The sequence below is a fragment of the Apium graveolens genome, unplaced genomic scaffold (assembly GCF_009905375.1).
Source record: "Apium graveolens cultivar Ventura unplaced genomic scaffold, ASM990537v1 ctg8755, whole genome shotgun sequence".
NCBI lineage: Eukaryota > Viridiplantae > Streptophyta > Magnoliopsida > Apiales > Apiaceae > Apium > Apium graveolens.
In genome coordinates this window covers 11306-31107 of record NW_027421444.1, presented here as the reverse complement: position 1 = coordinate 31107, position 19802 = coordinate 11306, and the positions used below count along the sequence as shown (strand labels likewise).

Sequence of the window (19802 nt, the reverse complement as noted above, 5' to 3'; positions counted from 1 at the left end):
AATAGTGTATGAACTGTGTGGTGTCTAGCAGTTATACAATAGCCGTTTCTTTTTTTTTGCTAAGTTATACAATAGCCGTTTCGGTTCAGGGAATGTTGAGTTATTTTCAAAGAGAATTCACGTTTAGGACTTTATTTCATAAGACAAGCAAGCTATATTCTAAGACAGTTGAGAGCTTCTCATTTTCATTCATGACAGAAATAGTGGCATTTTGCTTTTGCCTACAATGTCAAAGGGAAGATAGCTTTAACCTGTCCCCGCCAAAATAAACGAAATGTAGTGTTATATATTTAAACACACAGACACACACAGACATGGAGAGGGAGGGAGGGAGGGAGAATAGTTTGTACTTTGTGATAACTCCGATGCCTAAACTACGTTATTTTTAAACTGATGGCTAGACAGTTGTCTACCAGCTCTGTAAAAACTTCTTGCCCTATGTACTGTATGTTAACATAATGTAAAATATTATACATATGTCATACATTAAATAACTTTATGCAGCAATTTTTAGCATTATAACAGTTTAATATGCAATTTTTTGGTTGTTATATATGCCATTTTAACTTCAATTTTCAATGTTTTCAGTCTAGTACCAAGCACACAGATAGTTTCTTCGAGCATATAGACAATTGTACGGGTATGTATGATCAGAGTTAAAATTTTATGCAGAGCCTGCTGCATAATAAACAATCAACAGCTCAATGTCTTTCTTTTTAGCTTCCAGTTGTAGAAACTTGAAGTTCATATCAACAAATTGCACAATTTAAACTAGAGATTTTTCTTCCCATCTACTCGTTAGCCGCCAATTTTGTTTTTATAAGGTTGATGATGCGCACACAGCAATATGTGAATGAAGATTCTAGTGTATTTGCGCAAACTGGAAAAATAGAAGACAGAGATAGGTAGGAAAAGATGCACAGGTCTTGATGTCTCAAATGTAACTGCTATTTTACATGCTTGAGACCGAAAGTTTGATGCAAATAAACGAATTTTTGTTTCTTGACATCTCAAGTCCTCAATAGATGGTTTTAGTTTAGAAAATCTCAACATATTGTTTATCATCAAAAGAAATTTATTAATGGTAATAATATTTTATGTACTATATCTAATCTTTTTAATCTTTGAACATAACAATATTTTTTCAAGATCTCAATCATCAGAGTTCACAGAGAGCGTTGATCAATAGTGACATTCAATGAGTTCATGCCTGTAATTCAAGAAGATGAGTAAAGAAAATAAAAAACGTAAAAGGAGAAAACTAAACACCAAAATATCATCAGCTAACCACATGAATCTGGATAGGGCATTTTATGATTGTTTATCATGTATTATTTTGCAACTTGGAGATATAATTGTTCTACAAAAAATATTGTTAACATCATAGCTAAAATTAAAAGGTTTCTGAGATCTATAAGAGAATTCTTAATTTCCCTTGTATAACGAAAGGAAAGAGCTAGCAAATATCAGCTAGCGATCAAGATGTGAGGAACCTGCAACATCACCAACGGCTTCTGCATTTGGCCCGCATCCCATCGATAGCTTTTGAAACAAATCTTGTAAATTTTTTAAGGTTATAGGGCGTGCCTGCATAATATGTATAGAAAATTAGATATTAGATAAGAACATTTAAGATACATTAGTGTGTACTTGTGACTCTGTCCTCGCGACAAAAACTCATGTAAAAAATTATGTAATATTCAAAACGAGGAGTCGTGTATCTAGAAGTATTGATGTCGGTTTTGTTGTGCAACTAGAGATGCCCATAGAAGTTGCTGAGGCATACAAAATTGCAAATACTGTGTGCCTCCAGTATTTATGCGTAATATAGATACTTTTTTTATAAACTTGGATTTTGGTAGTGAAATTTGCTGTTTTGTGCCACAATAGAGTCCACATTTTTACATGTATATAAGAGATCATCTGGATGGACTTACACGAAGGGCTTCAATATATGGGGCAGTCGTCAGTATTGGCGGAATGAAGCTTCTCAAGAGGAGACAACCCCTGCTGCATTCGAATCACATCAAATTATGTTTGTTAAGTACAACAACCAGACCGCCCCAAGGGACATAAAACCACTCTCAAGCTATCCGGTGCTTGGTCAGAGACATTTTTTACACAAGTTCTAAATCAATAATACAATAACTATAGGAACGATATAAGAATAGAAACACACAACAGCTTGGAAGATATGCTTACAAAGGTTGCTGGCTAACCTTGGATCATCGGACAGTATGACATAACATTGAATAATATTCTTCAAAACTGTAGTAGACGGTTCATCCTGCATCTTTTCAATTACGTCATTAAAAACCTTCATGATTGCACACAACCGGTTTGCAGGCTCACAGCAATACTGTAGTCCCTGCTCTTGCATCATTATTCTTGACATTATCCAAGATGCAGTCTGTATAGCCATATACAAGTGTTCAGAGTGAGTTTAAAGAGCCAATTAACTATGGGTGTCGATCTATTTATATTTTGATGGTGTACCGGAATTGTTTCAGAATTATTTGCTCAGGTTCTTACTAGGACGATCAAGTCTATGCCATGCAATATAAACCTTATGATTTATATATGGCTGGGTAATAATGTTCATCTAACACCAAAATATTAGATGTTCATCAAGTCGACTTGATATGTATTAATACGAAACATGGAGTATTAACTAAAAATCCCTTTTTCAATAAACACCTAGCAGAAACACTAGAAAGGGATATTAATTTGAAATTTTTAGTAACCAGATTTTATACTCTGTACTGTCTTACATTACATGTAAGGTGATATATTGCAGTAAAAAATGCTTGGAAGCGAAAGAATGTTGAGTTCAAATTTTAATGGACACTTACTGATTGTGAAAGTTCGTTTCCATATTCTATGGATTTTAGACACAAAGGGAAGAGTCCTGATTCAAGCAAACAGTGAACAGCAACCTTTGTCGAAGGGTCGCCTACCTGCTAGTAGAGAAGATTCGGATGATATTTGGAGTAGAACCTTTAGGCATATCAGATCATATTAAAGCAAATTGATATGCAATCTGGTAAGAAATAATGGACATTTTCTTCAACTATTGTTCTGATTAAGCTAATTCATCTCAACATTGCATTCAATTCAGAGCTGAAACTTGAAAGGGCGGGTAGCAACTAGCAATGAGAAAATACTTCCATGCAAGGTTACTGGTGCTTAGCTGTTTTAATAATTCAAATGGCTAAAAGTATAAAAAATTGAAGGTATCATGTATTGATTTAGAGTGGAATTGTACCTCCTTCAGAAGACCACCAATGACCCCCAAGCTCATTAGCCTTAGGTACTGGAATGGCTTGCTCGTTTCTTCAGTCTCCAAGAAAGGGTACAAGTAACAATGTATCTGAACTGCAAGGACAGAAGTTAATACAAGTCTGTCTACGATTAACCTTATCTAGCTCCTTAATTATCCTATTAAAATCAGTTAATAACAATATTTGAATAAGTTATGCAAAATCCTCATCCCAGAATTTATGTAACAAACTTGTAACTTCAACTGAATCCTTGATTTCACCTCAGTGTCCTGTTTCTTTGGTGTTCACATAAACAAATCATACCAGCTTGAAATAAAAAGTGAATGCATTTATATATCAAAACACGTCAAGTTCGACAATATCTTGTGTGGTCTTTAAGTAGCAATATCAGACATCAAGAAATCAGCAAAAGTTATAGAATGAAATTAGCTTATATCATTTGGTGAGAAGAAGCTATAACTGTGGATACATCCAACTATGTTGAAGAAGACTAATGTAAATACTGAATACATTAGCAGAAACAAGTCACATAGCTTTCAGAAAGTTCAGAAAAATACCATTAAGGAACTGCATCTTCGTTTGAGGGTGAGTGGCCAAGCACTGCATTCAATAGAAAATACACTTTGATATTAGAGTTGCATACATAATTTTTAAGTACATAGAGGACCAGCTATGGCTCCTGCATAAGTAAAAATAAATTTGATGTATATAGATAATAAATTTGATAAGTAAAAATAAATTTGATAAGAAAAAAGTTTGAAAATTAGGAAATCGAACATATAAAGCAAATACATTACAAAGTTAATACCACTAGAAAAGGAAATTAAATGAGCGAAATGACCTCAAACAAAACAAGTACATCACAAACTTTACTTGAATCTTTCATAGTAAGTTTCTCAGGTGTTAATGACTTGTATATAGATAATACTTCCTGCAATAAAGAAGATAATTCCATTAATCACCAACTGTAAAACACAACATTCTTATTTGAATAGATAGAATAGCCAATACAAACCACAAGGCTGAGCTTGTCAAACAAAGTAGTAAATCATTTAAATGATTCCAATGACCATCATGTGCGGATTTCATAAATTGTATCAAGTTCTGATTCAGATGTGATGCAACTTGATCTTAAGGGTAGGACTTCTCTAAGACGTGTGACATAAAAGTTGCAGAACTTCCTTACAATGCCTATTTTCCAGATTTTTGGGTTTAAAATTTCAAATTTCCAAATATTTGAGATCTCCGCAAATCTTCTCATTAGTTCAATGAAAGATTTCTTCGGCAACTGACAAGCAAAGATACGGGTGCAGAAGTGCGGGGTGCGTGGACAAAAATCTAATAAATAAATATAATAATATGGGAATTCGGGTGCGGGGGACACGACATATAGAAATATAGATTTTCTCTAGATTTGATGTTACATATATTCAATCTGGTTAAAAAAACCACAAACTATAAGCAAATTTAATCAAATGCATAACTTATTGATCTAAACTCAAAATACAGGTAAAATATTTTGATTTATGCAAAAATGAACACTAGCATAATACGTTTGTATTTACTAACAAAAACTGATACTTAATTTTACGAAAATAGGCGGTTAACAGAAATTTTGATTACAAATTGGGGGAAAGAATCAAAATTAGGATTCAGGATGAATCCCCTATCCGATGAGGGGACGTGCATGTCATAGTATCGGACACAAGGATCAAGGGATTCACAAACAAGTATAATCATTTCAAAAGACAAGAAAGAATAAGGATCATTAATCACGAAATATTGATTAAATACTATATAACTGGGGGACACTGGACTTGAGAAGATCAAATATAACAATGTAACCTAGATACTGCCATTTTGGTTTAGTAGTCCACTTCAGTATTAAGATGTGAGGAAGAAACTCAAATCAAAACAGGGAACTTTTATTGTTAATGTTAACCAAAATTAGAAGTTAATAAAAAGAATTCACGACATGATATAAATTTAAGCAAGCTATTAAAACAAATACATTTAGTTTGATCAATGCAAAGTATTTGGTAGACCCAAGTCATTGTGCATACCGATAGGAGTAAGAAAACCGTACTGATTGACCGCCAAATGTGGAGGGCCAAATCTTGAATTCTTCCCTGTTTCTGTATTGATAAATCACATGTTAGAAATGAAATATACTATATCACCCAATAGACATTAGAACATAGAGTGTAAATAATTTGACTCTGCAGGCTGGACTGCACTTTAAACTTCTAACAAGCAAACTTAAATGATACTATACAGTCATTTAGGCGAGTCAAGATCATCATTTCTCTGCACATACTTATTGTTCTAAATAAAATATAAAACTACAAAATATGGAAAGAATCCACGTAAAAGTGACATTTGGTGCATACAAAGATATATATTTGCACATTCCGATTGAAGAGATACTTTCATAAATCAGACTGATTACAAATAAATATCGATCTATATTTGTGTATGAACCACATAAAGAATGAAATCAAACGAATGAGTATATCTGGTTTACATAATCCCTGGTCGATTAAACCACACTTTATGAAAATGAAATGACCAGCATAGACATCATAAAATCATGAGAAGGCCACAATTTAACTTGTATTTCAACATATGAATGCATAATTTAAACTCTTTAAAAACTCAGATCTATTGTCAATTACTTCTAATCAAGACACACAAATAAAAGATAACTCTAATCATTAATCATCAATCATTTCTAACCAGCCACGTTAAACAAGCTTAAACACAAAAAATGCATCCAATCATGTATTAAAAACATCATTTATGAATTAACAATTACAGATCAATTTATTTCCACCTAACAACATACAAAACAAACAAAAATGTACATAAAACAAACAAAAATCTTCATATAATGAAGAAAAATAATGGACCTTAATCTGAGTAAGAGATGAAATGGCCTTTTCGCGATGCTCAGGTTCTTGAAGCAACAACCAAGTCCTCTACACTAGCAGAAGGCCAATCAATAGCTTTGCTAGCACCATCACAGGGACCATTGTTGTTAGCAGGTGCACCACCATTCGACATAACACTGTTGTCACCTTGTATCGGATCAGGATAAAGAGAGTCAGGGAGATTCAACATTGTTTCAGACAAAAACCCTAGATATGAACTGAACAAGATGGCTGCTGTTATGTTGTGTAGGAAAAGAACACTGAACTAAAGATGCGGCATATATTGGAGGCTGTAGGAATGAATATTTTTTCGGTATTTATAAGATTTTTCATTTTGCTGGAGTCACTGCTGTGTACCTAGGATTGGGTGCTGGACGTATCCTTTTTACGGTTATTTGGAAATACAATTTCTAGGGGACGTTAGAGGTTCATGGTTTTGGGCCTAAACCCACACTTTACATACCTCATCCTTACCTTTTACCTGTAAATTTGTGATTAAATATTTGTAAGATTTTTCATGTTTTGCATCAAATAATTTGGGATAGTTTGGGAAAAGAAAATTGTTATGGTATATAAATAAGGTTGCACAAAAATTTTAAAATATAGGAGCAATCTTATACATGTATAAATTTATACCAATTATTGTTTGTACCATCACGGTAATTAATAAACAATAATTGGAAAATATGATTTTTTAAATAACTTATATTAGTTAAATCGTACATGATGGTAATGTAATTTCAACATACATATATTTCAAGATACGTAATGATATTTGATCGTATTCGTGACTTAAATAAACTAAAATATTTTGCAGTTAATTTAACGTTAAAATCAAATTTATTCCAACCAACTTGTAACAATCAATTAATAACTTTAGAAACGGCTATAAAGTTTATACATGGTATAAATATTTAAAAAATGAAGTTTTTTTAAAATTTGAAACCTAAATGATATTGTTTTAAAAATTTGCAGATTTTAATGAGAATTTCTAATTCAAGATCTCCAAGTAATACTAATATATGGAAAAAATTTGAAAATTGTAGTAATTATTATTTATTAAAACAAGTAATTAATAAATTATAATGTCTTAATCACCTATGGAAGTAAAGTCGTTAATGATAATATTTACGTTAATTTTTCAAAATACATAAAAGTGAGATTTCAATGACATTTTGATTGTATTTCATGACATAAATGGAATCTATTATTTTGCTTTAAAATTTATGTAAAAGATAAATTTATTTCAGCTATCAATAGTTACAATAATTTTGGAAACAATTGTAAAAAATTTAGCTTTAACAGATATAAATTTTGAACTATACCATGTTTAATAAATTCGCAGATTCGAACCAGAGTTTCCAATCAAAATTTGATGAATCCAACACATTATGTGAGGATTCTATTCAAATATTTCAAAAATCAATTAGTGTAGTACTTTGTATAGGATTAATGGTGGATTGATGGGTCTAATCGAGAATTTTAGAATATTACTTTTTATCATTAATTTTAATTTGTTTAACCTTCGTACTCAAACCTGATGTAAATAATTGGGTAGGACGGGGGTACTCGTCAATGTTATTTTTCAATTTTTTTTTGCTTTTGAAATGCACTTTTTTTAATTTCTTTGCTAATATAGATCTAGTGATAGATGGTTAAACCCAGACTAGAAAACCCATGTGGTCACAAGGCCTAAAATTAACGAGAACTCAACAGCCCAGTCTCACGAAAATTTTAACCGCTACCAATTCATTTTAAATCATGGATTATAATATTTTAAAGCAAGCTGTTAAAGTCAAATATATTGATATAAATGGATCGACATATTTAATTTGGATTTCAATTTTAAAAATCTTGACTTGTGTGTTATTCAATAATAAGTTCTTTTTATTTTACTAATTGGCAGTTCGTAATCCACTTTTATTTTTATTTTTGCAATTTCAGTCTACATTTTTCTCTGCCAACTTGCACCCCATAAAATTGATTTCTCTTCTATTTGCACCCCGTTAATGACTTTCCATTCAAGATAACCGTTAACTTTAACGGAAGTAGGGACATTTCAGTAAATTACTAACGAAAATAGAAGAAAATAAAGTAAATGAAAAAGTCTCTTGGTGTTGGAATTTGTAGTGGCTTGAAGAGCTGTCTGAGTTTGTTGAATGATGTGAAAGAGAGTTGATTTAAAATGGTGCTCATCACAATCTTTGCTAAACATCCAAGATGGAGTGTTTGTACTTGAGCTATGGCCTGCTTCTCCCCCTGTGTGCATGAAATCTTCTTCATCATCTTCATCCCCAAACTCCTCCGAACCACTAGCTGGATAGTCAAATTCATCACAGCTGTGAAGGACATGGTAGTGATTGCATCATTGGCCCTTTGCATAGAAGCAGTTGTGTGCACGAAGTTGAGAATTCTCTCAGAAGCCACATTGTCCTGTTCAGCTAGAACTTGATACGCTAGAACATGGTGAGTAAATGCCTCAGCTTTAAAAGAAACAGAGTCTAAGACAGCTTGATAATCTTGCTGAAATAGCTATTTCTTTTCAGCCTTATTGACATCCCTTAACTCAAACAATGGGATCTTCCCATTCTTCTGTACCTGCTTTTCTATCATAATCTCTCTTTTCTTACATCAAGGGCTCCCCTTGGCTTCCCACCCTCACACCTTCACTTTCACCTACTAAGGTGGGACTCCACTCACTCACTTTTGCCAACTAGAAGAAATACCTTGCATATTTTACTCTTTTCCTCTCCTTTTGCCTGAGAGCAATTCAGCCTCTCACTATGTTCACTCCCTTTCCTCAATCCTAAGAGTGATTGTACAACTACTAAATCATCTGTACTTGTGACAACAGTTGAGATTTCAATTTGTGCAGTGATTGTCAACGGATGAGAAACATCCGTCGAAGTAGTAGTTGAAAGTGTCAATGGATAATTGCTGTTAAGCACATCCGTCGAGATACAATCACTGGTCAACGGATGACCAATATTCATCGAGATAGTAGAAATGAAAGAGTTTGGAGTAGAAACTACTGTAGAATCTGTGGTGATTGGTGAGATTTTGCATAGTATTCTTAGTAGAATCAGAAAGAAATGGCAACAAATCATCTAACAAATCTTTGACTTGTGTGTTATTCAATAATAAATTCTTTTTATTTTAGTAATTGGCAGTTCGTAATCCACTTTTATTTTTATTTTTGCGATTTCAGTCTACATTATTTTCTCTGTCAACTTGCACCCCATAAAATTAATTTCTCTTCTATTTGCACCCCGTTAATGACTTTCCATCCAAGATAACCGTTAACTTTAACGGAAGTAGGGACATTTCAGTAATTACTAACGAAAATAGAAGAAAATAAAGTAAATGAAAAAGTCTCTTGGTGTTGGAATTTGTAGTGGCTTGAAGAGCTGTCTGAGTTTGTTGAATGATGTGAAAGAGAGTTGATTTGAAATGGTGCTCATCACATCTTTGCTAAACATCCAAGATGGAGTGTTTGTACTTGAGCTATGGCCTGCTTCTCCCCCTGTGTGCATGAAATCTTCTTCATCATCATCTTCATCCCCAAACTCCTCCGAACCACCAGCTGGATAGTCAAATTCATCACCAGCTGTGAAGGACATGGTAGTGATTGCATCATTGCCCTTTGCATAGAAGCAGTTGTGTGCACGAAGTTGAGAATTCTCTCAGAAGCCACATTGTCCTGTTCAGCTAGAACTTGATAAGCTGGAACATGGTGAGTAAATGCCTCAGCTTTAAAAGAAACAGAGTCTAAGACAGCTTGATAATCTTGCTGAAATAGCTATTTCTTTTCAGCCTATTGACATCCCTTAACTCACTAACAATGGGATCTTCCCATTCTTCTGTACCTGCTTTTCTATCATAATCTCTCTTTTCTTACATCAAGGGCTCCCCTTGGCTTCCCACCCTCACACCTTCACCTTCACCTACTAAGGTGGGACTCCACTCACTCACTTTTGCCAACTAGAAGAAATACCTTGCATATTTTCACTCTTTTCCTCTCCTTTTGCCTGAGAGCAATTCAGCCTCTCACTATGTTCACTCCCTTTCCTCAATCCTAAGAGTGATTGTACAACTACTAAATCATCTGCACTTGTGACAACAGTTGAGATTTCAATTTGTGCAGTGATTGTCAACGGATGAGAAACATCCGTCGAAGTAGTAGTTGAAAGTGTAATGGATAATTGCTGTTAAGCACATCCGTCGAGATACAATCACTGGTCAACGGATGAACAATATTCATCGAGATAGTAGAAATGAAAGAGTTTGGAGTAGAAACTACTGTAGAATCTGTGGTGATTGGTGAGATTTTGCATAGTATTCTTAGTAGAATCAGAAAAAATGGAAACAAATCATCTAACAAATCTTTGACTTGTGTGTTATTCAATAATAAGTTCTTTTTATTTTAGTAATTGGCAGTTCGTAATCCACTTTTATTTTTATTTTTGCGATTTCAGTCTACATTATTTTCTCTGTCAACTTGCACCCCATAAAATTAATTTCTCTTCTATTTGCACCCCGTTAATGACTTTCCATCCAAGATAACCGTTAACTTTAACGGAAGTAGGGACATTTCAGTAATTACTAACGAAAATAGAAGAAAATAAAGTAAATGAAAAAGTCTCTTGGTGTTGGAATTTTAGTGGCTTGAAGAGCTGTCTGAGTTGTTTGTTGAATGATGTGAAAGAGAGTTGATTTGAAATGGTGCTCATCACAGTCTTTGCTAAACATCCAAGATGGAGTGTTTGTACTTGAGCTATGGCCTGCTTCTCCCCCTGTGTGCATGAAATCTTCTTCATCATCATCTTCATCCCAAACTCCTCAGAACCACCAGCTAGATAGTCAAATTCATCACCAGCTGTGAAGGGCATGGTAGTGATTGCATCCTTGGCCCTTTGCATAGAAGCAGTTGTGTGCACCAAGTTGAGAATTCTCTCAGAAGCCACATTGTCCTGTTCAGCTAGAACTTGATAAGCTGGAATATGGTGAGTAAATGCCTCATTTAAAAGAAACAGAGTCTAAGACAGCTTGATAATCTTGCTGAAATAGCTATTTCTTTTCAGCCTCATTGACATCCCTTAATTGTGTTCTAGAACAATGTTGATAATTTATTATTTGGCCATATTAGTTTTGAAGTTTCAGTAACTATTTTTTCTTCAGGAATTCAATTTTACCTGGTTTATTAACAGGTATTTAAAGTGCTTGCATAACGGGGAAGGATCTGTCATCGATATTCCACTTCAGTGCCTTTTTTACTTTTTGAAAACCCGTTATAAACATTAATGAACGAGAGACTTAAAGTTGTAGTTCATGTGCAATTTTTGATATTATTCCACCAATTATCGTATCATAATCTTTAATTTTTTTGGATTGTTATCTCTTGTGTAAGGTGTGCTCTCATGGATCTACAACATTAATGAACGATGAGCTTTTTTGAGTTTCAAGTGGAGGTGAACATATCTCTCATGCCATCCATCTCAAGGATTAATGATTTTCTCCCTTTATTTCTTCCTATTACTTTTATATTTGTCGTTTTTTCTCCTTTCATCTTCTCTTTTCATGGAATTTAGATTTTAGCCTTTACAATATGTTCTCCTGAAGGCATGTACATAATTTTAACTAAGATGAGCTTTTCTGAGTCTTTTGCACGCTAGGAACCAGGTGATTGATTTATATCTTGGATCAGAGTTACAAAATATGTAAAGTACAAAGTGATTATTAAAGTAGGGTCTATTTATCAAGCTTCAGGTTGGATAGCGATCGCATTCTTAGCTAATCCTCCCATAGGTAAAAAAGTTTTAGGCATCATCATCTTATCGGTCATGAACATTCACTACGCCATAAGTGCACATAGGCAACGATTTTTATCCAGCGTTGCACAAAAAGCGTTGCATTATCTACAAAATTTTCAGTTTATTGCAACATAGTGGTGAAAGCGTTTCATTACATTGAAGCTACCATTGCTAATAACTGTTAGTGTTGTGCAGCATGCAACAGTAGAGGTCATAGCGTTGCATTAGATATTTTTTTATTTAATAAATGCTGACGTGGAAAATAAATCTGAGGTGGCGTGCTGGGGACCCACGGGTGCTAACGTGGCATGTTAACGTGTCATGCCACGTCAGCATTTTGGGCCCCACATATGGGGCCCATTGGTGACGTGGAATGCGACATGGGATTAGTGGGACCCACATGGGGGCCCAAAATGCTGACGTGGCATGCTGACGTGGCACACAGTGGGGCCCACTTGCTGATGTGGCACTTCAGGCGTTGTATTTGCTTTATGGTGTTGCAGTAGGTTATTTAGTGTTGCATTAGTTATTGTACTATTCTTAAAATTTATTTGTTATATTATGTTATAATTTTTTTAAAATATTTTTAATTGATCCAACCGTACAAATTTTGTTTCCTACTAGTTTTAGAGATGTGTAATTTTTTTTTAAAAAAATAAATTTTATATCACATGCTTTTTTAATAGTCAAACCCCGGTGCACACGGGTTCACATTACGTAGTCTTGTTCCGGGTGGTGATTCTATTTTTTTAAAATTTTTGTTCAACGATCCAACCGTACGGATGATGATACCTACTAATTTTAAAAATGTCTAAATATTTTTTAAAAAAATTAAATTTTATATCGTATGTTTTTATAATAGTCAAATTACGGTCAACACGGGTTCCTATAACCAAGACTTGTCCCGAGTGGTGATTCTATTTTCTTGAAATTCTTGTTCAATGATCCAACCGTATAGATGATTACCTTCTAATTTTAGAGATGTTTAATTTTTTTTTTTAAAATTTAGATTTTATATCACGTGCTTTTTTAATAGTCAAATTACGGTCAACACGGGTTGCTGTTACCTAGTATTGTCCCGAGTGATTATTCTATTTCTTTAAAATCTTGTTCAACGATCCAACCGTATGGATGATGATACCTACTATTTTAAAAATGTGTAATTTTTTTTTTAAAATTTAGATTTTATAGCGTGTGTTTTTATAATAGTCAAATTACGGTCAACACGAGTTCCTATAACCAAGTCTTGTCCCGAGTGGTGATTCTATTTTTTTAAAATTCTTGTTCAACGATCCAACCATACGGATGATATTACCTACTAATTTTTAAGTTGTGTAATTTTTTTAAAAAAAATTAGATTTTGTATTATGTGTTTTTATAATAGTCAAATTACGGTCAACACGGGTTCCATGTAGATTCTTGTCCCGAATGATTTCTATTTTTTTTTAAATTCTTGTTCGACAATTCAATTATACAAATAATTGTTCCGATTAATTTTATCATTGTCGTGTTATTTTGACATATATTTTACATTAGTTATACAATTTTCTTATAATATTTAAAATTGTAAATATTTAATAAAAAACTAAAAAAATAATTAAATGATGTTGAGACACAGATCTGCACACTTTCCCAGGCCAAAAAATTGGGTGGTTATTTCCCCCTTAACAAAAATTCACTCTTTCTCTCTAAATCTGAGCTGATACTCGAAAATTAAAATAATATTAAATAATTTACAGAAAAGCAACAAGATATTTATCAAAATAATTAAGAAATTATGATTGTAAAGACTTAATTAAGTCAAGGCCCAGCCCGTTAACAGACAAGCCCTAAAAATTTATCATTTTTATATAAAACCCTAACAAACATAAATCATTAGCAGTGGCCGCCTCGTCTTTCAACCCCTCTCTTCACTCAGATCTTCAGACCCCTTCTCACCTCCACCATCCTCTCCTCCGCTCACCTTCTTATTATATTCTCCTACACATCTCGATCCGAGATGTGTAGAAACAATCGAGAAATCAACAACCTAATCCGTACAACACGTTTCTCGAACCGCCTTCGTATGCTGAAGCAATATTTCGATCATTCGATGGAGAAGATAGCAACGGAGGAAGTGGAGTCAACGGTCATGATTTGTTCGCAACTTCGACTTCACATTCCGGAGCGAAGTATGTGCGAATCACGGTTTCGGATCCTCAGAAGGAGCAAGACGTGTCGAATGGGAAGTTGCCGTTGGTGAGGACCACGGATGTGGCGTCGAGAATGTTGGATGGGGCGGTGAAGTTGCCTTGGCAGTTGTTTGGGAGGGAGAGTTTGCAAGGGAGTGCATTGGATGTGAATGAGGTTGCGTTGCCTGCGAAAGGAGGGAGGGATTTGTTGAGGATTTTTAAGGAGTTGAAGCAGTCGGTTACGAATGATTGGGGTGCGGTTAAGCCACCGGTTGTGGAGGAAGATAAGGAATTTTTCAAGAGGAAGGGTAAGTTGCAGGATTTCGAGAATCAGATTGGTTGCTTCTCAGCAGGTCTATTGAACTCTTTTGATGTAAATTATAAATTTTGAGTGCTATGTTTGTCGGTTTATATAATTAGTAATGTTTCTCGATTCAAATATGTATTGATATTTGTCTGATAATGCTGATCTAGCGAGACCATTTTGAGTTGCGACATCTCAGACTTGATTAAGCTTAAATGTATGTTAATCAATTTCCTAGCTCCATACAATAAAGGAAATATCGATATTTGCCTCGGTGTTATATGTAAATTTGTAATATTTATTACTGTCATGTAGTTGATTTAGGTACTAATAATATGTATAATGAAATGGGACGTATGCTATTGACATGAAATTAAAGCTCAGCAAGAAATTGGGGAGACGATGGGGCAACTGGGGTTGGCTTTTGTCAAGCTAACGAAGTTTGAGGCGGATGAGGCAATGTTCAACTCTCAAAGGGTGAGATCTGCAGACATGAAAAATGTGGCTACTGAAGGGTTTTTAGCACATAAACGCAGCGAAAACGTAAATTTACTCTTAAAAAGAACCGAAACCCTCCGCAGGATCCATGCGAAAAAATAATATTTAATTCGTAGTTCAGTATGTTTACCTTAAGAAGCTTTACGTTAATGGAAAGATGGAGGTCTTTAATAGCGATCCAAGAACGATGAACGGAGATCCTTAGCAGATGCTCCTCAAGTGTGAAGCACTCCACCGGTATCCACCAAGAAAACGATGTAATGAAGGAGGAGGAGATGGAGAGAATTAGGGTTTTGTCAATCTTTTTGGTTAAGGCAAAAATAGGGTTTATAATAGTATATTTATAGGCAAAATTTTCAGCTGAAATTTTTTCCATAAAATATTATTATTATTAACCCTTTATTATTCTCACTAATAATTAAAACACCTTTTAATTATTAATCCTTTTTCTAAATTCTTTAGAAATAATTCTCTCACTTGATTTAATTTCCAAAAATTAAATTCTTAATTAATAATATTAAGAATCTTTTCTTAATTAATTTATAATCAATTAAATCTCATTTAATCAATTATTAAATTTGCCAATTAATTATTTATTTCATAAATAAATAATTATCAGCCATTATTAATTAATTCCTCCACCATTAAATCATTATCTTTTATGGTGTGACCCTATAGGTTCAATATTAAGCGGTAGTAGAAATAAATAATAATAAAATTATTTTATCATTATTTATATAGATTCTCTAATTCATTAAATATGATTAATAAATTAATCATATTTATTCTACATCGTGAGGGATACTTCTCAGCATATCGCGACTATCCGGATAATACGAATTCACTGCTTAGAATACCAAGAACCTATTCAGTGAGTAGTTACCGTACAATTAATTCCTTCTACCCTGCAATATCACGATTAAATACAAGGCATAAAACTTGTGTCAAGCCTATCTTATTTAATCACTTGCTTTCCCATTCACTATGCTTAGTTCTATTTAATGTAAATTAGAAACTCCTTTCTAATTTCATTCACTCTGGCCAGAGATTCCTGGATTAACATAAGTGGATCAGCATTGAACATTCTCTTCCTACACTGGAAGGGGTAGATCCTTTATTGATCATACCCTATCTTCGTGTACAAATTCCTATACCCAGTAGAGCCCTTATAATTGTCCCTTGAGACTAAGAACTAAACCAAAGCATAGTTCAGTGTACACAAGATGACTATGATGACCTCAAGTCTAAGGATACTTGTACAACTATCACTATGTGAACAACTGCTGACACGTGAGTGAACTCCATTAGTTGTTCAGCTGTGTGAGTCATGTTCAGTGAACTTATTCTATAATAAGCACCTACATACTAGCTATAGTGTCACCAACAAATGTCTATGAGAACAGACATCCTTCATAATGAAGCAAGCATAGTATGTACCGCATCTTTGCGGATTAATTACCAGTTATAATTCTACGACCAGGAACTATTTAAGTTTAGAGTTATCATCTTTTAGGTCTCATTATTATGATCTCATCACAATCCATAAAAAGCTTTACTCTAAACTGTGGTATATCTTATTTAAACATTTAAATAGATAGAGCCCGCAATAAAAAAAAACAAGCCTTTTATTAATATCAATGAAATCAAAACATTACATAAAAGTTATTCCTAAATCCTCATACATGATTGGACTTAGGACATATCTCTTTCAGCTACTGCTGCTGTCAAAGCTAACAGACTCTATCGGGAGTTGAATGCACAAACTGTCAAGCATCTGGTAAGTTACTGGATTGTTGTACTTTCCCAGACTTGAATTGCTAACTTTAATCATGATCCTTTATCTTTTCAAGCATCTTGTTCCACTCGAAGTGCTAGATATTTACAGATGCTCTATTCTTATACTGCAGGATAAGCTTCATGACTATCTTGGGGTGATGTTGGCAATTAACAATGCATTTTCTGACCGCGCGAATGCTTTGTTGACGGTGCAAACTCTTTTATCCGAACTGGCCTCCTTGAATGTAAGGATTGAAAATCTTGAAGCTGCTTCATCAAAGAATTTTTGTGGTGACAGGTCTAGAATTCGCAAAATAGATGAGTTGAAAGAAACTGTAAGAGTAACAGAGGAAGCTAAAACCTGTGCAGTCAGAGAATATGAACGGATCAAGGTAACATGTTCTTCCTTCTAGTGCATGTATTACCCGAACACTTCAGAAATTTTAGTGACACCAGTTATTCATAAATTCTTTAACTAGTTTTTGAGCTGAGATAATATATTTAAGTAGTTTTTCTTCATCCAATAACAATCATTATGAAAAACTGAATACAATAGGAGGGTCTTGCACTAAGAAAAATAGTTAATTGTGTGTGTCCTTAAGTGGATATTAGAACTATTTCTTCAATTGCTTTATAAAGTAAATGTGCATAAGCTTTGCCCTTGCTTGAGTTATGCTGACAAATTAAACATAGAATAATTATTCATTCTGTTGAATTGGATCTTGATATTCTTATAAATGAGGACTTAATTTTTTACCAAATAAAATATAGTTAGCAGTACATAGTCACTCAGACTTATTGCTTAGTATGTAGCATAATAAGCAACGAAGAGTTAAGCACCTCAGATTTTTAGAAGCAAGCAAGAAAACATAATAGGATGAAGTATTTAGCAAAATATACAAAGTAATTAACACAGAAGGAGCATAAATGTGCAACACTGAGTATATAATAGAAGCGAAGTCGGTCATGAGCAATGGGGTCACCAAAATCAATCCCAGTAATCATTATTTAGAAACACTGAATATAAGTTCTAGGGTCTTTATTTGATTGTGGCTACCAGACTGTGGTGGTATGTTATGGATGTTACTGCTAGCGACATGGGAACGTAGAGTATATCCGTGCTGTCCCTTAACCACTTTTCATGGTTCTATTCAATTAGATAACAAGGCAACCTGGGTTACATGAAGCTTCCTATCTATACTATGACATTATTGTTAATTCTTATTCTAAACTGTATATTTGTGTTGTATTTGCAGTGCTTACCTATTACCATCGACGTCGGCACAAATAACCAAAAGTTGCTGGATGATGAGTTCATTATTGGGCTCAAACAAAAGAGGGCAACTGGGCAGGTACTTTTTATCTTCCTTTCTGTAATTCATAGATATAATTACTTGCGGTCTACAACTAAAAACTAATTTTGTATGCATTCACCTGCATCAAGGAATTTGCCGAGCTTCTGGCGGAGTTTATGTCTACTGTTAAGCAGAACTATGGAGAGAAAATCATCATACAGGCTTGTTTGCAGTTTCAAACATTTAAGTAGATAATGGATTTTTATATGTTATAAATTCTAATCATTTGACATTGATTCTCAGTTTGAAGATCAATCTTATGGTTGATTAATAGTGATTTATAAGTTTTCAGGGTCAACCTGACAGTTATCACGAGTTGATCGGGAATCCGCACCATACTGAAACTAGCACAGATGAAGCCAGCAGTGAAGTGGCCATGCTTGTGGTAGGTTGAGTGTTTTTGTAAAGTATATGCACTAAAATGTGTAAACTTTATGTCCTCTTATTACTTCTGTAAAGGCTTACCTAATGTTGTTTTATAATTTAAAAGACAAGTTTGAAAGCCCTGTCTGGAGCAGTTTCTTACATAGATTCTGATCACCACAAAATGCTTCTTTCTTCTGTAAGTAATAGTGCATTAATATTTTTGCTCATTTCTTTTTCCATTATTTTTTCGGATTTTAGTTTTTTGGTTGTTAAAGAAAGTTTGTTACCTTCAGATAAGTGGCATGAGCTTGTGGAACTATGGTCCAGATGTGATGGATGTATTGGTTGAGTTGGTTGTTGCTTTGATATGTAATGCTACTCACTATACAATAATGATTATCATTGCTTGTTCTTATCAAGGATTAGTTTTGCTTTTACTACATTGTAGGCTGCAGTGAGCGGAAAATACCTCCATCTATGCTTGGATATGCTTGTAAGAAATTTTGTGCCGCCTTTATCTTTCCTTAGGCTATTACAGTAGCCACGTGGTCTTGCAAAAAAAGAGCAAATTCTTTGTCGTGTGCATGCTGCTTTAAAGGAAATTGCTGATTTAGTTCCCCTCGCACCACTGAGATTGGAAAAAGTAATCAAGGAGAGGATGCCCTACAGATCCTCAAAGCAACCTTGGATTGTAAGTTTACTTCATCTGCTTCTCGTCTTTTTGGGGACATGCTTCTCTGTAACCTTGGCTGGAAGTACATTTTTTATGCATGTCTATGTAGACTATATAGCACATTATCGATTTGTTAAATATAAATTTAGAATGAATTTTTTTTGGTCTAGTTGCAAGTTGTTTCAAGTAATTTCGTTAAAGGAAATGTCGGGGCCTATATTGACTCCAAAAAAAATTACCTTTTGAGTCCAGTTGCTTTTATGGTTGTATTTAGCTCTTTGTTTTAGTCTCTCTTGGCAGATAAATCATAAATCTTTTACGCTTTGTACACTATCTGTTTTGCGTTTTTGGGGCAAATGCTCAATCTGTTCCTAGGCAGAAGTACATTTTTTGATGCATGTATTTACAGCCCATAGCTCGTAATAAATTCTAAAAATGAAATTATTGACTTTATTGGTTGGGTTTAATTGCGTTGTGTTAAATAAGTAGTAAATTAATAATGGAAAGTTTAAGGCCCAAATCAATACCATAATATTGAGTGATTGACCTGTTAAGTCCAACTGCTTTCATTACTTAAGTTTAAGGCCCAAATCTTGTTATTCTTATTCTATTCATTTTTATTTTCTAGGCTAAAGCTC

The 19802-nt window shown here is 34.0% G+C and overlaps 2 protein-coding genes across 2 annotated transcripts; one reads left to right on the top strand and one right to left on the bottom strand.

Moving 5' to 3' along the window:
- Nucleotides 1–1470: 1470 nt before the first annotated feature.
- On the bottom strand, nt 1471–6401 carry LOC141705299 (cell differentiation protein rcd1-like). Its single transcript, XM_074508319.1, has 8 exons — nt 6252–6401; nt 5345–5416; nt 4123–4212; nt 3839–3881; nt 3266–3375; nt 2220–2410; nt 1938–2010; nt 1471–1587 (listed from the first exon to the last, which is right to left on the bottom strand). The coding sequence occupies exons 1-8, from the start codon at nt 6399–6401 to the stop codon at nt 1471–1473; spliced, it is 846 nt and encodes a 281-aa protein (XP_074364420.1).
- Nucleotides 6402–6482: 81 nt separating this feature from the next.
- Nucleotides 6483–19019, top strand: LOC141705298 (sorting nexin 2A-like). Its single transcript, XM_074508318.1, has 11 exons — nt 6483–6524; nt 6626–6694; nt 14029–14565; nt 14881–14999; nt 16705–16771; nt 16902–17162; nt 18027–18122; nt 18418–18510; nt 18616–18687; nt 18785–18860; nt 18940–19019. Exons 1-11 carry the CDS (start codon nt 6483–6485, stop codon nt 19017–19019), a joined length of 1512 nt encoding a protein of 503 aa, XP_074364419.1.
- The last annotated feature ends 783 nt before the right edge of the window (nt 19020–19802 follow it).

Bases quoted from the DNA above. Each gene is read 5' to 3' on its own strand.
- LOC141705299 (XM_074508319.1), bottom strand. From the start codon at position 6,401: ATGTTGAATCTCCCTGACTCTCTTTATCCTGATCCGATACAAGGTGAC. The intron at 4,213-5,344 runs GTATGCACAATG...TCTTTATTGCAG, and splicing joins CGGTTTTCTTACTCCTATCG to GAAGTATTATCTATATACAA. The intron at 2,011-2,219 runs GTTAGCCAGCAA...ATTCGAATGCAG, and splicing joins ATACTGTCCGATGATCCAAG to CAGGGGTTGTCTCCTCTTGA.
- LOC141705298 (XM_074508318.1), top strand. From the start codon at position 6,483: ATGCGGCATATATTGGAGGCTGTAGGAATGAATATTTTTTCG. The intron at 15,000-16,704 runs GGCTACTGAAGG...CATATCTCTTTC, and splicing joins TCTGCAGACATGAAAAATGT to AGCTACTGCTGCTGTCAAAG. The intron at 18,123-18,417 runs GTACTTTTTATC...ATAAGTTTTCAG, and splicing joins AAAAGAGGGCAACTGGGCAG to GGTCAACCTGACAGTTATCA.